The 16,376-nt window shown below is 63.9% G+C and overlaps 2 protein-coding genes across 3 annotated transcripts; one reads left to right on the top strand and one right to left on the bottom strand.

Moving 5' to 3' along the window:
* Positions 1-1,097: 1,097 nt before the first annotated feature.
* On the bottom strand, positions 1,098-4,323 carry CKB (creatine kinase B). The gene is made up of 8 exons (XM_012746313.3): positions 4,244-4,323; positions 3,797-4,001; positions 3,521-3,675; positions 3,319-3,451; positions 2,791-2,962; positions 1,964-2,087; positions 1,577-1,766; positions 1,098-1,473 (listed from the first exon to the last, which is right to left on the bottom strand). Exons 2-8 carry the CDS (start codon positions 3,987-3,989, stop codon positions 1,295-1,297), a joined length of 1,146 nt encoding a protein of 381 aa, XP_012601767.1. The 5' UTR covers positions 3,990-4,001; positions 4,244-4,323; the 3' UTR covers positions 1,098-1,294.
* A 4,958-nt stretch (positions 4,324-9,281) lies between these two features.
* Positions 9,282-16,045, top strand: TRMT61A (tRNA methyltransferase 61A). 2 transcript variants are annotated; one of them, XM_012746496.3, is made up of 4 exons: positions 9,282-9,350; positions 10,484-10,844; positions 12,643-12,909; positions 14,592-16,045. In XM_012746496.3, the coding sequence occupies exons 2-4, from the start codon at positions 10,514-10,516 to the stop codon at positions 14,861-14,863; spliced, it is 870 nt and encodes a 289-aa protein (XP_012601950.2). In that variant the 5' UTR covers positions 9,282-9,350; positions 10,484-10,513; the 3' UTR covers positions 14,864-16,045. The 2 variants fall into 2 exon arrangements, with proteins under 2 accessions (XP_012601950.2, XP_012601949.2); XM_012746495.3 differs by having other exon boundaries at positions 9,288-9,515.
* The last annotated feature ends 331 nt before the right edge of the window (positions 16,046-16,376 follow it).

The raw sequence follows: 16,376 nt of genomic DNA, 5'->3' as shown, positions 1-16,376 counted from the left end.
GGCCCCAGACTCTGGGCCCAGCTTTCTCCTGGTAGAGGCTCCCCAGTGTTGACACCTCATAGATGGGGCCCCCAGACTGAGCCTGGTCACAGGTAGATGCCAGGACAAACCTTCAACTCATGCCCCACTGCTGCCTCCCACCTACTCTGCTGGCCCCGGGGTCTACGTCCCAGGGAGATGAGCACCCACTAACCCACAGCCTTTGGTGGGCAGGCGTGTGGGCATGGAAGTGTGAGGTGAGGCCTACCTGGCGGAAGTACAAGGAGTAGGCGCGTGCCCAGCCCTTGATCCCCAGGGATGGGGAAGGCCCCGGCCAGCAGGTGGCAGCACAGGCTGTCTCAGAGTTAGGAGCTGTAGGAGGGTGGGGAACAGGATTCCCAGCCCCTGGTTGGCTCACCATCCTGCCTCTGCACCCCAAAGCCTGGCCCAGCCCCTCAGGGTGCACGACCATGGTAAGACCCCCGAGCCAGAAGTTGGACTAGGATGGCAACAGCTAGTGTGGGGGAGGTACAGGAGACTGCCTCCTAAACAGCCCTACTCCCTGTCCCAGGGTCCCCATTGTGGCCCTGGAGAGGAGGCTGCAAGTGGAGGGGGAACTGATGGCCCTTGAGGCTGCCTGGAAGGAGTTAGAGGGCTGGGTCTGGGGACCAGTGAGGGGAGGCTCTGCCTGAGGTTGGAGGCTGGAAGGGAAGGAAGTGGAAGGGAGAGAATTCAGGAGATACAGAGAGGTGTTGAGGGGGTGCCTGGATCTGATTTTGCTACCCGGATTAATGGAGGAAGAACAGGGTTGCAAGGAGACCAGAAAGCTATTAAGTTTCTGGGCTCTAGCCCTGGAGTTGTCCACCCACCCTGCAGGATGGAGCTGAGGAAAGTGCCAGACTCCACCCCCAGCTCTTCCCTCCCTTCCCCTCACCCACAGCCCTGACACAGGATGGAAAAGGGGTCCATGGACAGGACAGGCACAGCAGAGTCACCACCTCCTGGCTTCTGTCCCATCTTACAGAAAGTGTGGCAGGACAGGCGGACCCAGGACTGAGACCCCTGTGGCCTGGCTACTGCCCCACCCTGGGGAGAAGAGAGGCACCACTCAGACTCAGGACAGGCCAAAACCCTAGTTTATTTCAGCATCAGCAGTATCTTAGCCATCAAAAAAATAAACTCTACCAAGAGCGACAGAAGAAGTCTCTACAGCGAGGCTAAGGGCTCGCCAGGTGGCGAAACCAGGGGTGCGTGGTGGGCACTGCCCGGGCAATAAGTTAGGAAGCAGCAGGGCTGGTGGCAGGCTGGCCGGGCTTCACTTCTGGGCGGGCATGAGGTCGTCGATGGCCTGGCCCTGCTCCAGCCGCTGCTCCATCTCGATGAGCAGCTTCACACCGTCCACCACCATCTGCACCAGCTCCACCTCGGAGAAGCCCAGGCGGTCTGCGTTGGAGACGTCGAAGACCCCGCCCACAGCGGCTGTGTCCACACCGCCTGAGGAGACAACCAGGCCATCAAGGGCGTGGGCAATGGGGCTGGCTTGGGGTGGAGGCTGCCCCCACGGGGAAGGAGACAACCTGCAGCCCTGCCCACTCACCTGTGCCTCGTTTCTGAAGCCTCAGTCGCTTAAGCACCTCAGAGAACTTCTCGTGCTTGCCCAGGTGGGGCAGCTTGATGTGCACACCAGCCCGCAGCCCTGTGCCCAGGTTGGATGGGCAGGTAAGGATGTAGCCCAGGTGGGGGTTCCACATGAACTCGTAGTTCTTCGACTTGAAGAGAGTTTCAATCTGGAGGTGGAGAAGAGGGGTGAAAGGGAAGGGTGAACTGAGGCCTGAGACCCTGGGGCCCCTAGCAGGACCCTGAGGTGACTGAGAGACCTGGGCTTCCCAGGGGGACTGATGGGACATCAATATCCCTGCTTGGGCGCTCCAGGGTCTGGACCTCCCCTGTCCCCTGCAGCAAGGTAGGGGCGGCCAGGCCTGACCTGGGTGAGGCCGTTGCAGAAGCGGGTGAACACCTCCTTCATGTTGCCCCCCTTCTGCATGGAGATGACCCGCAGGTGGTCCTCCTCGTTGATCCACACCAGGAAAGTCTTATTGTCATTGTGCCTGGGGGAGGGGCACAGTCAAGCCAAGGCTCCTCCCAGACTGTGGTTTCGGCACATCCAGAAAAACCTCTAGGGAGCCCCCAGACCAAAGGAGCGTCCCAAGTCCCTGAAGTGCTAGTTCCAGCTGTACCCGGGAGTGCAGGCTGCTGCCAAGACCCCACCCCCATCAGCATCCTGCAGGAAGGGAGACCGGGCCACCGCACACAGAGTACAAAAAGAGCCCTAAGCTGCACCCCAATCTGCCCGTGTGGCCTTGAGTGGGGGTGGGGCCAGGTCCCCACCTATGGGGTGAGGGGCTGAGACATGCAGGCCTCAGCACTGGGCACTGAGGCCGCCCTGCACGGACTGGGGAGGGCGGGAGGGGGGTAGGAGGCCTGCATGACACCCTGGGAGAAGCGCCTGCGTCACCCAGCACCCCGCAGGCGCTCAGCAGGGGAAGGTGAGAAAGAGCAAAGCAGCTCCAGCTCCCAAGGGGGGTAAAGGAGAGAGCCGTGAGATCCGTCCCCCCCTCTGAGGTCTCAGGAGCTTGAGGCCTTCACCAGCCCGGGCCCCTTAACGCACCTGTCCGGCCAAGGTGACCTGCGGAGAACTGAGGCGGCACCAAACCCAGGCCCGGAGCTCGGCCCCTCCCTCTTCCTCCTGGCCTCGATGGGCCCCACCCCCGCGGGGAAGGGGAGGAGGGGAGGAGCAGGGTGGCCACACACCAGATGCCGCGGGCGTCGGGCCAGTCGCGGGCCATGCCTGAGGCCAGCAGCAGGGGCGACACGGGCTTGTCGAAGAGGAAGTGGTCGTCGATGAGCTGCTGCTGCTCCGCCTCGGTCATGCTCTTGAGCGCGTAGTATCTGCCAGCCAGGTCGCCGTCCAGGCTGGACAGGGCTGCGGGGGCAGGAGGCGCTCAAGATGCTCGGGTGCCCCGGCCCGCCACGCAGGCTCGGGGCTCGCCGCACCCCTCCAAGCCCCGTGTCCACCCCTGGGGGTGTCAGACCCCCACCCACCTAGGCTGGGGAGAGTCGGGTCCCAGGCGGCGACCCCGGCCAGGCCCCGCCCGCCCTGGGCCCCAGGCCGCTGCAGGCAGCTGGGCCTGCGTCCCTGCGTCCCTCGGTCCCTCCGGGAATTGGAACCGGGCGCGCGCACATAGGAGCGCGGCGGCGGCTCGGGGACTGGTAAACACGCCGGCGGGACCGGCGGGCATGGCACGGGCGCCGCCCTTGGCCCTCGGCCCTCGGCCCTACCTTCCACCGCCAGCTTCTCGATGGCGCGGCGCTCCCCACGGCTGCAGTGCGGGGGGAGGCAGAAACCGCGGATGCTGCGGCCCGTGCGCACCCGCGAGCTCAGCACGTAGTTGGGGTCCAGGTCGTCGCCGCCCTAGGGGCGAGGGGGAGTGAGCGCTGGGGACCCCTCCCCAGCCCGCCTGGCCGCGCGGCCGCCGCACACCTGCAGGTTGTCGGGGTCCAGGTCGGTCTTGTGCTCGTCCCCAGGCTTGTAGCCGCCGTGCCGGTCCTCAATGACCGGGTCGAAGAGATCCTTGAACACGTCGTACGACTCCTCGTCGCCCGCCACGCAGCCCACGGTCATGATGAACGGGTGGCCTGGGGGAGGAGGCGCGGGACGGGGCGGTGACGTCACTGCCAGGCCGAGCGAGCCGCCGGGGCGGCCCCTGCCGCTGGGCGCGGGGAGGGGTGCCGGGACCCCGGCGGGGGGTGCGCGTACCCGGGTTGTCCACGCCGGTCTGGATGGCGTCGTCGAGCGTGAAGCCGCTCGGCGTGCTCTTGGCGCGCAGCTCCGCGTACAGCTCGAGGGTCAGCACCTTGGCCATGTGGTTGTTGTGGGCGCTCAGGTCGGGGAACTCGTCCTCGGCCGCGAAGCGCAGCTTCAGCGCGTTGTGGCTGTTGGAGAAGGGCATGGCGGCGGCGCGCTGCGGGAGACGCGGGGGTCAGCGGGGGCCAGCGCACCGGGGCTCCTAGGGCCTGCAAGTCATTCACCTCCCCCCTCGCCCCAGAGCCCCCTGGGACGCAACCAAGGTCAGCGGGGGCCGCAGCGCGCTCGGGGGGCGCCCGCCCTTCCCAGGACCCCCGGCCAGTCCGGCGCGCGCTCCAGGCGACGCGGCCCGGCGCCCGCTGCGCGCAGCGCCCCCGCTCCAGCCCCGGGCCCACTCACCGGGCGGCGGGCAGGGGCGCTCGTCAGTCCGCAGCTCCGGGCGCGGCGCAGGCGAACAGCGGCCGCTCCGCGCTCCCGCGGCTCTTAAGGGGCGCCACGCAGGCCGCCCATTGGCCGCTATTTATAGCCCATTCATTCCATTGGCTGGCGCTGCGGGGTGGTGCTGCCGCTTTGTCCGCCGCCGGCAGCCCCCGACACCCCCAGGCCACCCACCCGAGCGGTCCGCTAGCTGGGACCCCGTGCACCCACCTGGCACCCGCCCAGGACCCTGAAGCCGAAGCCCAGGCCCGTGGACGTCCGGAGTCCCCCTCACACACACGGCTCCCAGGCGGGAAACTGAGTCCAGAGATGCTCCGGGCACGTGAGGACGCTTGGGTTCCTCCGCACCCGGCTCCCGCCTCCCCTAGTCGCGCCAGCCCCGGAGGTGGCGGCGGCCCAGGGACCGGGAGAGAGCGCCGGCGGCTCCCTCCCGCAGCAGGTACCGCCACACCCCACCCGGCCATCTGAGCTGGCCCCAGCGGCTGACCTTCCTCAAGGTGCCCGCCGGCACCTCCGGGCGATCTTGGTGCAGAGCGAAGGCTCGAGAGGCGCAGTCTGGCTCCCGCCCAGCCTGGTGGCACCGCGGTGCCCTGACCTTGGGCAAAGCGTGGGGCTCCAGCCGGAGACCCTCAGGCCCAGCCCCTCAGATAGACATGGGGACACTATGCCCCTGCGAGGCTCTGGCAAGTGCACAGTCTCAGAGTCCCAGACACCAGCCCTGGGCCCTTTTCTCCAGGGACGGGTTCACACCACCCCACCCCCAAACGCAGTCCCGAGCTAGGAAGGGATGGGAGGAAACACTCATAAACAATAAGCACACGTGAGGTTTCAAAAACTCATCTCACTAATAATTAGAATCATCCAAATTGACATAACAATGACTATACCCTCCCATACCCCCAACACACTCAGATTGGCAAAAATGATGTAAAAGACGACACCAGCCAGCGCAGGCTCTGGGTTGGAACGTGGGGAGAAGGGCCTGTGAATTGCTACATCCTGTTTGGAAAGTAATTTGGCAGTATCTATTAAAATTAAAAATGCTCCAACTCCATGACCCAACAATCCCACTTCCAGGAATCCAGCCTATAGGAAGGACAGTCTCGGTGCTCTCTGCAAATAGACCAAGGGATGCGTAGTGTGGAAAACAAGCAAACCCGGTATAACCCGATGCCCATCACTGGAGGACTGGCCAAGGACAGGAAGCCATCTCCCTGCCGTGCAATAGTATGCAGCTGTTAAAAAGCGGGCGGTGCCCAGGAAGAGGGCATCGCTTGAGCCCAGGAGTTCGAGACCAGCTGGGGCAACATAGCAAGACCCTGTCCCTACAAAATAAAAAATAAACTAGAAAAAAATAAGAGGGAGTGGTACCGTGTGGTTAAGAACCATCAGTGACCACTCACACACGTTCCTCTGTGAATAAAGAAAGGAAACGGGAGCCCTTATCTGTGTGTTTATTTGACAAAACCCCTCTGGTGGTGGCACAGTGAGCACCTGCCCGAGGATACTGCAGCAGCAGGGTGCACAGTGCCCTGGCCAAGGGCAAGCAGCCAAGTGACCACGTGACATCGGCAAGTAAGTGCCCCTGGGAGCTGGGGGGGCTCAGGCGACCCCACACAAGTGTGACCCCACACAACTGGACAGAAAGCCCCTCGCCCTGCCTATGTGAGCCTCAGAGGGTATGGAGTCCCCGCCTGCTATCCTGTCCTCATGGTTACTGCAGAGGGGACACTTGCCTCTTTCCTCCCTCATCTTGGCATGCATTGAGACCATTTTTTCAACCAATAAAACCAACCAATGTAAAAAGACAAATGGCCTGTGTGGGCTGGCCAGACAGCAAGTGTCCCTTATGCCTGGAATTCCTGCACCTCGTGCCCCCTGCAGCCCCTTCCCCTCATTTTAGAAATATATGCAGCTGCCCACGCCACCCTCTGCCCCAAAGGCCTCAAGGGCTCAAGTTTCTGTTTCTAGAAAGGGGAGCTGCTGTCCCTGGAGGCTGATTTGGCTTCCAGATTCCAGGGGCAGGGGAGGCACACAGGGCTTTCTGTCTTCAACCTGGAAGCTTCTCAGAAGACCACCTCTTCCCTCCCCCAGCCTCCCGGCTGCAAGCCTGACCTGCTTCCCCAGGCCCCCCACGGAAAAGGACCCCGTTCCCTCCCTCCACAGGCAAGGTGGGGATTGCAGAGGTGAGGTCCTGAGGGCAGGGGGAGGCTCCTGCCTCACTCCAGCAATCCTCAGCCTTCTGAGATGGGCATTCTGTCCCCACTTAACAGGTGGGTAAAGGAAGATCAGAAGCTGGGAGACAGAGGTGTTTGGTCGCAGGGCCAGCAACCCTGCCAAGATCCCAGAGCGCCCGCCCTGTGCTAGGCTGGCCAGGGCTGCCCTTGGGACTCCGACCAACAGTGCAGGGTGGTCAGGCAGCCGGGATAGGGGTAGCGGCAGCGGGAATGGGGACAGGCCTCCAAGGCCTCCAGACCCAAATGTCCCCCCCTAGGGAGGCTCCCCACCAGGCAGAGGCCACTGGGAGCCTTGGCAGTCCCCAGAGGAGGGAAGCAGGGGAGGGGCCTGCAGGGTGCCAGCCTGCCTCCAGCAGGGCGCTACCTCCAGCCGACCAAGCTCTGTCTGTGGACCCTCTGCTCTCCCCAGGGCCCACAGGAGCCGGTTTGGCAGCGTCTGAGCAAGCAGCTGGGTGACATCACCGAGCCAGTTTATGGTCCAGGTTTCTCAGAAATCACACCTGGTTACGCAGTAACCGTCTGGCCAAACCTTTTATCCACAGAGCTCAGCAGGCACAGGCTGGGTGGGTGGAGGTGGGTGACATGGGAGGGCAGGGCCAGGCTCCAGGCAGGCACCACAAGCCATCCATCCGCAGTCTGTCCCCAGAGTGCAGCCGGCTGGCATCGTTCCTCCCGGCCCCACCCCTGAGCTCTGCGGATCCCAGAGGGGAAGTGAGCTGGGGTTGGGCAGGGCAGGGTTTGGGCCACATTGCACAGCGGGGCCACAGAGGGGACCTTGGTCACCCAGTCCCTGTCAGAACAGTCCCTGCAGTGGGCTCCTCCCTTTCCTCCATGGCCTCCTTCCTGCCTATTCCCACCTTTCTTCAAGTTGGCCATTGCTTCTCTGAAGCCACGTTTACTGGCTTTAAATCCCAATCCCACTTTGACCTCATTGGCTGTGTGATGTTAGGCAAGTTACTTAAGCTGAGTCTCAGTTTCCCCATCTGTAAAGTGGTCCCTCCCTCATAGGATTATGGGAGGATTCAATGGGATGACACTTAGCAGGGCGCACATAGCATCAATTCTTGTTAGGGGAGTCCCAATCTACCCAAGTGCCCAGGGATGGGGGCCCACACCGGGCAGTCAGCTGAGGCCTGAGGAGGCTGGTTCTGCTGGAGGACGCAGGCTGAGGGCTGGGGCAGGCTAGGTGAGCAGATGGGCAGTGCTGGGAAGGCTGCCTGGACACGGGGCGCTGGAGCAGCTGGCCAGCCAGTGATGGACAGGGAGGGAAGCGGGAAGCCAGGACCAAGGGAAACCACCGCCAAGTCACCAAGTCCTAATTTAGGCTCTTAGCAGGCACCTGCTTCTGTGTCCACACGGAAGCTGAGGAACCCCCAGGAGAAGTGGAAAGTTGAAATCCCCCAGGGGAGCAATTAGGGGTGATTCAAGCGGGTGCATCATCCAGGGAGTAGAGCGATGATCAGCTGGAACAGAGGTTGGAGAGCCGTGGGTGGGGCTGGTTTGCCTCAGTGTTAAGAGAAGACAGGGAGGCCATGATTCAGCAGCTGTAGAGGCAGCTGGTGGCCAGAGCAGTGGCCCCACAGGGACATGAGCGCATAGAAAGTAAGAGGCCACCGAAGGCCTCTCACCTCTTACTCCTTGCCCCCAGGGCTCTCAGACCCAAGCCCAGCTAGGGCAGGGACATGGAGGGCCTCAGGTCAGGCACCAGGGTTTCCATGATGGACCCCAAGGGGCCCATGGCGGGGGCCACAGACACCTGGCCTAGCCTGGCCCCTAAGGAAGGAGAGTTCAGAGTGCCTCACAGGCTGCCAGGGCTCCAAGAAGGAGCTGGCTCTGCAGGGACCTGGCCACCCCTATTTACCAGGCTGGAGTTGCCTGGGGCCTGGGGAGTGTCACCTATGGCTGTTGCTAACTAGTCTAGGTTTAGACCCAGGCTGAACCCCAGTCTGGGGTTCTCTGTTCCTCTCCAGTCCCCAGGGCTAACAGGACAGGCCCTGAACCCGGGAGCTGAGGGCTGGAGGAAGACAGTTCTCGTCCTCCGTCCCCTCCCCCGCAGAGGAACCACTCTGAATCAGCCTTGCTGAGACAGAATGTCACTCCCGCTTCCCTTTCCTACCCTGTTCTCCAGCCGCCCTCCCCCACTCCCAGGCTCAGGCCCCTCGCTTGTCCTCACCAGTCCCCAAACTGGGCCCAGTGCATCCAGATCTCATCGCGCCGTGGGGCCCAGGACGGGGACACAGACCCCCTTTCCCTCCTTGAAGCAGCTCCGCACTCAGGAGAGTGTGCCCTGTGGGCAGGCAGGGTGGGCCGGGAGCCCCTGCAGACCCTTCCAGATCAACAGCCCCGTGCCCCTGGCTGACCCTAGCCTCTTGGGGCCCCTTGCGAGTCCCTTTCCTGGAGTCCGGGCAGGGTGTTCCCAGAGCGGTGGCGAGGGGCTGAATGTGCCCGGCGAAGCGCCCTGGAAGAGGACTGTGCGCCTAGCCCTGCGCTGGCGCCCGGTTCCGGCGCCAGCCGAACGGAAAAAAATCTGAAAGGGCCGCGGTCGCCCCAGCCGGGGTTTCGCGGCCGACGGGAGAGGGAGACTTATTTTGTCCTGTCTTCCGCTCTCTTTCGCAAGGAGCAAGCGCACACAGAGGGACGGCTGCGCGGGAGAAGTTGACCAGGAAACAGCCCCGCCGGGCACGCTAAGGGCAGCGGGCGCTCCCAGGATCCAGCGCGCCGACTGGGCGTGCCCACCGTGACGTCATTAGCGGGCGCGGAGCCGGAAGTGCTGTGGCCGCTGCCGCGCGACGCAGCGCCACGTGTGGAGTCCTGCTGCGAGAGCGTCGCGGGTGAGACAACGCGGGGTCCACGACGGCTGTGCGCAGGCGGGAGTCGCCCCGGCGAGCCCTGCGCTGTCCCTCCAGCCTCACGTGGCCGCCCCAGCCCTCTGCCACCCTGGCCTGGCCCCCTTCCGCGTCCGCACTGGCTGAGCCGCTGTTGCAGTTTACGGCCAGGTCCGCGGCCCCAGTCCTTGCTCGGGGAGCCCTTACCCCTCTCGCATCCCCCCGCCACCCGTCCGCCCAGAAGGCCGCTTGGGGGAGATTGGGAGGAGGGAGTTCAGCGGATGAAGCCTGGCTTGGAGGTGACCTCACTGACCAGTTGCTGCTCCCTGACTGCGGACAGCTCTCAAGGCCGCTCTTTCTCCTCCCACCCCCGGGCAATGGGAGCCAGGCTCCCGAGAAGAGTGCTGGGGGGTCGGGTCCTTTGTGGGAATCCTTGGGGCCAACCTCTGCCATGGCCAAGTCTCACTCCTTTGTGGGAATCCTTGGGGCCAACCTCTGCCACCTCTGTCACCTATGGCTGTTGCTAACTAGTCTGGGTTTAGACCCAGGCTGAACCCCAGTCTGGGGTTCTCTATTCCTCTCCAGTCCCTAGGGCTAACAGGACAGGCCCTGAACCCGGGAGCTGAGGGCTGGAGGAAGACAGTTCTCGTCCTCCGTCCCCTCCCCCACAGAGGAACCACTCTGAATCAGCCTTGCTGAGACAGAATGTCACTCCCGCTTCCCTCTCCTACCCTGTTCTCCTGCCGCCCTCCCCCACTCCCAGGCTCAGGCCCCTCGCTTGTCCTCACCAGTCCCCAAACTGGGCCCAGTGCATCCAGATCTCATCGCGCCGTGGGGCCCAGGACGGGGACACAGACCCCCTTTCCCTCCTTGAAGCAGCTCCGCACTCAGGAGAGTGTGCCCTGTGGGCAGGCAGGGTGGGCCAAGCCTCACTCTTTTCGTCTCTGAATTGACCTCATAGCCCCTGCCTCTTGTCCTAGACCAAAAAAGGCCTGAGTGCAGCCTTATTGTGCCGGGCTACCCACATACCCCCACCCCCACTGCTCAGGATCTGGGCCACACAGCCTTCTGCCCAGACCCTAGTCTACATCCTGCCTCTTGGGCCCCTGGCCGGCTCATGTATACACATCTTTCCCCAGGTCCCTGGCACTTGCCAGACTAAAAGCACTATGAGTTTCGTGGCGTATGAGGAGCTGATCAAGGAAGGTGACACGGCCATCTTGTCATTGGGCCATGGTGCAATGGTGGCAGTGCGTGTGCAGCGTGGGGCACAGACTCAGACCCGGCATGGCGTTCTGCGGCATTCAGTTGACCTCATTGGCCGCCCCTTTGGCTCCAAAGTGACCTGTGGCCGCGGTGGCTGGGTGTATGTGCTACACCCTACACCTGAGCTGTGGACGCTGAACCTGCCTCACCGGACGCAGATCCTGTACTCCACCGACATCGCACTGCTCACCATGATGCTGGAGCTTCGGCCCGGCTCTGTGGTCTGCGAGTCTGGTGAGTTCCTCAGGCCACTTCAGTTCTAGGTGAGAAATTGACACAAAGGTGGAGGTCAAACCGACGTCAGGCAACCTCCAGCCTGCCCTTCCTGCAGACACGCATGGCTACTCATTTTCTGTTTTCGCAGCATTCTTCTGGGGGGCTGGCTGCAGGGAGTGCAGGTAGAGGGAGGGGCCCCTCTTAGGAGGCTGGGCTGTAATTTGAGTGCGAGGTGGTGGGGACTGGACCCTGGTAGCTCAGGGTCCTCCCTGCCTTGTAGGGCGGGGCCAGATTATTGCTTGGTGCTGACCAAGGTGCTGACTGTCAGCCCCTAGTCCCTGTGCTGAGGAGGGAAAGAGAGTTGCCATTTTCTGGAAGGAGTTCAGGGCTGCTCTCAGGAGCTCCTGGTGGGTGGGTGGAGAGCTGCCCCATCCTCATCTGTGGCCAGATCCTCACTTACCACCAATGAATATGAGAATCGTCGCTGAACCCAGGACCTGGGGTGTGGGCACTGCCCCCCACCCCCAGATACTGGGGCCATCTGGGGTGGCAACTGGAGTCAAGATTGGGCCTAGCCAAAGATGAGCCCAGATGGTGGCATGTTCCTTACGAGCTGTGGAACTGTGGTCCAGGGTCCTGAAGAGTTCCTAGCACCACTGCTGCTGACTTTCTGAGGGCTGCAGGCTGTTCTGTCCCTCTCTGGGGGTCCCCGGAGGGTGGGGGATGGAGAGCAGGACTCAGCCAGCTCCAGCAGCCACTGCCCCTTGTGCCTCCTGTGGCCAGCATGCAGGCCCTGGCTCCACCCGCATGAAAGGAGCCCAGTCAGTCAGCATTCCTCTCCCGGGCTCTGATGTGCCAGGTCTCCGTTCTCAAGGGGGAGCACAGACAGGAAGCCTAGGGGACCACTTAGTGCTGTTGATTGCTAGGGAGCTTGTGAGCCAGGGCTGCATGTTTGAATGGGGGCTCCGCAGCCACAGATGCCACGGCTGTGTGGAGACAGGATCGGAGGTCGCCAGTGTAGCAGCTGTTGAGAGAGCCTTGGAGAGGGGCGAGGTGGGCAGGTGGGAGGAGGTGGAGGATGTGGAATGGGGGAGGGGCCAGGGTGCCTCCATGGAGTCTGGCCCAGGCAGCAGATGTCCTCGACTGGCCCTGGGAACCTGAGCAGGCCGTGGATTTGGGCTGGCTGGTGCCGAGCGCCGTTTGGGTGTTGAGGAGGAGGTGGCACGTGTGTGGTGGGTGCTGTGGTGGAGTCTGGCATGGTGGCACGTGGACTGGCAGGCATGTGGTGCCGGAAGCTGTGGGGTGGGGACCGCAGGCCCTGGCCCCAGTGCTGTGGGAGGGGGAGTCACGGGGAAGGTGACACTGGGGGAGGGCTATGTGGAGCTTAGGGGCCCTGCCAGGCCAGGCAGAGCCGCACCCTGTGTGCTGGGGAAGGATTCGGCGGGCTTGGCAGGTGTGGATGGCTTTGAGAGAACCAAGGAGCTCTTGCGGGGCGGGGGGGGGGGGGTGGCACGCTGTTGACAGGGGTGAGGAGACAGCCACTCCATGGGAGGCGATGGAGTGAGGGATGGGATGGGCCCAGGCCTCTTTGTGCCCTTGGCAAAGACTCACTGTGAGGTCCCAAGCTGGGCTCCCCTCAGCCTCCAGGGCTTGGGGCAGCCAGGGCCAGACAGGGAGTGATGCCTCCTTATGGCCCTGGACTCAGCAGCCCTCTGTGGCCCTTTGCGGATGTCTCCAGGGTGCGGGTGGGGTTGCTTCCTGGGTGGCTGTGGGCCCTGAGCAGCCCCACCTGATGTCTGCCCGTCTCATCTTGCAGGCACCGGCAGCGGCTCCGTGTCCCACGCCATTATCCGCACCATTGCTCCCACGGGCCACCTGCACACGGTGGAGTTCCACCAGCAGCGGGCAGAGAAGGCTCGGGAGGAGTTCCAGGAGCACCGCGTGGGGCGCTGGGTAACGGTGCACACCCAGGACGTGTGCCGCAGCGGCTTCGGCGTGAGCCACGAGGCCGACGCCGTCTTCCTGGACATCCCGTCGCCTTGGGAGGCTGTGGGCCATGCCTGGAAAGCCCTCAAGGTCGAAGGTGCATTGGGGTTCCAGAGGGGGTGTGGGGCTGGGCTCCATAGAGGTCCCAATGCTTCCAGGCCACACAGTGGCATGGTCAGGCCAGGGCCTTTTTGTCCCTTTGTGGCCTGAGGTGAGGAGCTGGTTGGGCTAGCCAAGGAGTCAGAGTTAGGGGGATGAGTCCCACTGGGCCTGCTCCTGGCTCTGCCCTCGTCCCCACCCAAGGCAGGAGGTGTCTGAGGCCCCTGGGGAATGTGTCATCTCCCAGTCCCCCCTACCCAGTGCAGAGTGCAGGGCAGGCCCAGGGCAGAGGTCAGAGGGCAAGGACACCCCCTGCCCCCAGCCATTTCCTGCAATCTCCCCTCCCCCAAAGCCACACAGCCCAGGGAGCTGCACAGCCCAGGGAGCTGGCCCCTTTTAGGGAAGACGCTGGGTGTGGGGGCGGAGGCCTGGGGAAGGTCGGCCCTAAGCCAGGGAGGCCCAGGGTTTTCCCTTTTCTGGAGAAGGAGCGGGCTCAGGCGGTGAAGGGGGAGCCTCCTCCCAGCAGAGAGCTGCAGTGCAAGGGGGTGGGGAGGCAGGATGGGGCCCTGGGGAGGGGCCAAGGCCTTGCTCAGACAGCAGGGCAATGGCCAGAGTCCCCCGCCTGCTGGCTCGGGTTCTCCTGTGCTCCTGGGCCCTGCTGAGGTGGCCTGGGGTTGGGGGAGACCCCAGCCACTGGGGTCCCCACACCTCCACCCCCTGCAGCTTTGTCTTGGTACACCTGTGGGTTCCTCCTTGCTGTGGGGCCCCAGGTGGGTGGCTCCAGGGGTCTGAACCTGTCTGTTGTCCCCTCCCCGTGTCCCTGTAAGCTCCCTCCTCTGGGCCCGTTCCCTGGCTCTGCTGGGTCTGGGTCCGGAGGGTCCTGACGTACACACGGGTCTGGCATTTCCCAGTGACTCACTCACCCGTCATGTGAGCCCTGGCAGGGAGGTATGTGGTGTGCTCAGCCTTGGTGGTGACACTGTGCCTCGTCTGGGCTGGTGTTGTGCAGCAGGCACCTCCCCTGCCCAGACCTCTTGGCAGCCCTGTCTCAGGGTATGGCTGAGGGGACCAGGTCTTGGGGACATGAGACTTGCCCAGCCACACACCTCTTCCCTGCCAGGACAGGGACCCAGGCTGAGTGGAGCCCGTGGGCGGCCCTGTGGGAGGAGCAGAGAGGGCTGTCATGCTCGGCCGTCAGGCTCTGCTCAGAGTGGGCGCCTCCTGTTCCCAGGAGCAGGCGACAGCCTTTAATTTCCTGTGACAGCAGCGCCCCCACCCCGGCCCACGCACCCCACCCTGTGCCGCTGGGTGGTTAGAGCTGTTCCCAGGCTCAGTGTGCTGGCTGCTCTGATGGCCCTGCCTGGCAGGACTGCCGTGCCCACTGGGGCCAAGTAAGATCAGGGCAGCGTGGCTTGGCCTAGTGCCTGGGACATGGGAGGGCTCCATCCTGGGACTGACCTGGTCAGAGTGAGCTGTGGCCCTGTGCCCAGAAGGGCTCCTGGGTGCCAGGAGGGCTCTTGCCCCAGGTGGCTGTCAGGTAAGGGCCAGGCCTCTGCTGGGGTCATCCTAGGCCGGCCTCAGGCCCCACTGCCAGGGCCCAGGGCTGCCAGGGCTGGGTGTAGGCAGGGCCCCGGGCTCTGCCAGCCCTGCCCTCTGACCCCCATGTCCTGCTTCCTGCAGGTGGGCGCTTCTGCTCCTTCTCGCCATGCATCGAGCAGGTGCAGCGCACGTGCCAGGCGCTGGTGGCCTCTGGCTTCACGGAGCTGAGCACACTGGAGGTGCTGCCGCAGGTGTACAACGTACGCACCGTCAGCCTGCCCCTGCCAGACCTGGGAGCTGGCACAGCGCCCCCTGCCAGCCCTGACGCCAGCCCCTTTCGCAGCGGCACGCCCATGAAGGAGGCTGTGGGCCACACTGGCTACCTGACCTTCGCCACCAAGACCCCTGGCTAGTGGCTGCTGCCTGGGAGCACCAGCGAGCTGGGAGCACTGTGGGGCCCAGGCAGGGAGGCCAGAGACCACCTTATATGGTCAGTGGCCGCCTGCTGGGGCCTGCGGCTTAGAAACAGATGGTAGGGCGGGGCCGGGGCCTCCTGGGTGTCTGAGTGGTGGAGGAGCATCATCCTGTCCTCCCGCCTGCGCCTGCGTCCCTGCCTAGCTCAGCGGCCTGGTCCGCGCTGCTGTTTGTTGCCAACATGAAGTCTGCACTGCCACAGGCTCCCCTGGGTGTTGAGGCCAGGGAGGCGGTCCGAGCTCCTCCCCAGGTGGCCCAAGCAGGAAGGGGGTGGAGGAGGGACAGAGATCCTGCTACATCTGACCCCAGGGCCCTGGCTGCCCCCAGTGTCTGGGCCAAGGCTCCAGTGCTGGTGGTCCCGGGGTGTGGCCGGAAGCTGGGGTGGAGCTGACCTTAGAGCCCTGCCCTTCCCCTCTGTTCTCCCCAGTGCTTCTGGGGACCAGGGGCTGTGACCCAGCTCTCTTGCCTCCAGGCTGACCCCATAGCGTTGGCCACAGCCCAGGCCTAGTGTGTTCCCTCCTGTCCAACAAGCAGCGGGCAGCCCCTGCCTGGCCAAGCCCCTTGACGTGTCGTCAGTGAGATCATATGTCACACAGAGGAACAGAGCAGGACAGTCATTTGCTGAGCGACCCAGCAAGTCTGTGTTGGAGCTGGGGTTTGGACTAGCCTGTGAGTCCCAGACCTACACAGGCCCCCCTGCCTCTCACAGGAGCCCCGGCCCTGGACGACCCAGACAGACAGCAGTGCGGGTGGGAGAGGGGATGTATCTAGCCCAGCTCCCAGGGACTGTACCTTGGTCGCTACCATGGAAGGCAGAGGGGGTGTTTCCTGAGGGGAGGACACAGAGGGGCTGCTTAGGCTGGGGGCACTTGTCACTTGCTCTGCTGTGTGGCCCTGGGCCTGGCCTCCCTCTGGTGTGTAGGGGTATCATGGGAGGGCCATGTCAGGCCATGAGGCTGCCCGGCAGCTGTCCCTGGTGCGGCCTGGGTGTCTGCCCAGACAGCCACAGCTGTTGGGAGCCTCAGTTTCCCCTGTGCTGGGGAGGGAGCCCCGGCAGCTCCCGTGTGGGCATGGGGCTGGCCCTCGAGTATGCCTGACGACAGTAAACATGCTCTTCCCACCATGCTGCCTCGTCCCTCTGCTGCTGAGAAGCCCCCAGCTGCAGTCCAGGCCAGCCCTCCTGCACCTGGTCCCCCTGGCCCTGCCTGTTCCTCTCCTTGACCTAGAGGGGCGCCACAGGGGCCTCAGCCTCCGTACCACAGCCTGGGACTCCGTGGACAAAGGGCAAGTGTGTGGCCACCCCATCCGGCTATATGAAGGGCCACTTGTCCAGGGGGTGAGGCATCCAAGGGTGCTGGGCCTTCCTCCACAGCCCTGGCACTCCAGGCCTTCCTGTGTCCCCTGAGAGTCCCTTAGGGTCCCTACAACGACTAGCCCTGCTCCAGGGGCTTG

Source organism: Microcebus murinus, chromosome 6 (genome assembly GCF_040939455.1).
Source record: "Microcebus murinus isolate Inina chromosome 6, M.murinus_Inina_mat1.0, whole genome shotgun sequence".
In the NCBI taxonomy this organism is placed as follows: domain Eukaryota; kingdom Metazoa; phylum Chordata; class Mammalia; order Primates; family Cheirogaleidae; genus Microcebus; species Microcebus murinus.
This window is presented reverse-complemented; position numbering and strand designations above follow the sequence as displayed.

Bases quoted from the DNA above. Each gene is read 5' to 3' on its own strand.
- TRMT61A (XM_012746496.3), top strand. From the start codon at position 10,514: ATGAGTTTCGTGGCGTATGAGGAGCTGATCAAGGAAGGTGACACGGCC. The intron at 10,845-12,642 runs GTGAGTTCCTCA...CTCATCTTGCAG, and splicing joins CTCTGTGGTCTGCGAGTCTG to GCACCGGCAGCGGCTCCGTG. The intron at 12,910-14,591 runs GTGCATTGGGGT...TGCTTCCTGCAG, and splicing joins GAAAGCCCTCAAGGTCGAAG to GTGGGCGCTTCTGCTCCTTC.
- CKB (XM_012746313.3), bottom strand. From the start codon at position 3,989: ATGCCCTTCTCCAACAGCCACAACGCGCTGAAGCTGCGCTTCGCGGCC. The intron at 2,963-3,318 runs GTAGGGCCGAGG...CTGCCCCCGCAG, and splicing joins CGAGAAGCTGGCGGTGGAAG to CCCTGTCCAGCCTGGACGGC. The intron at 2,088-2,790 runs GTGTGTGGCCAC...CCCCTCCCCCAG, and splicing joins CCCGACGCCCGCGGCATCTG to GCACAATGACAATAAGACTT.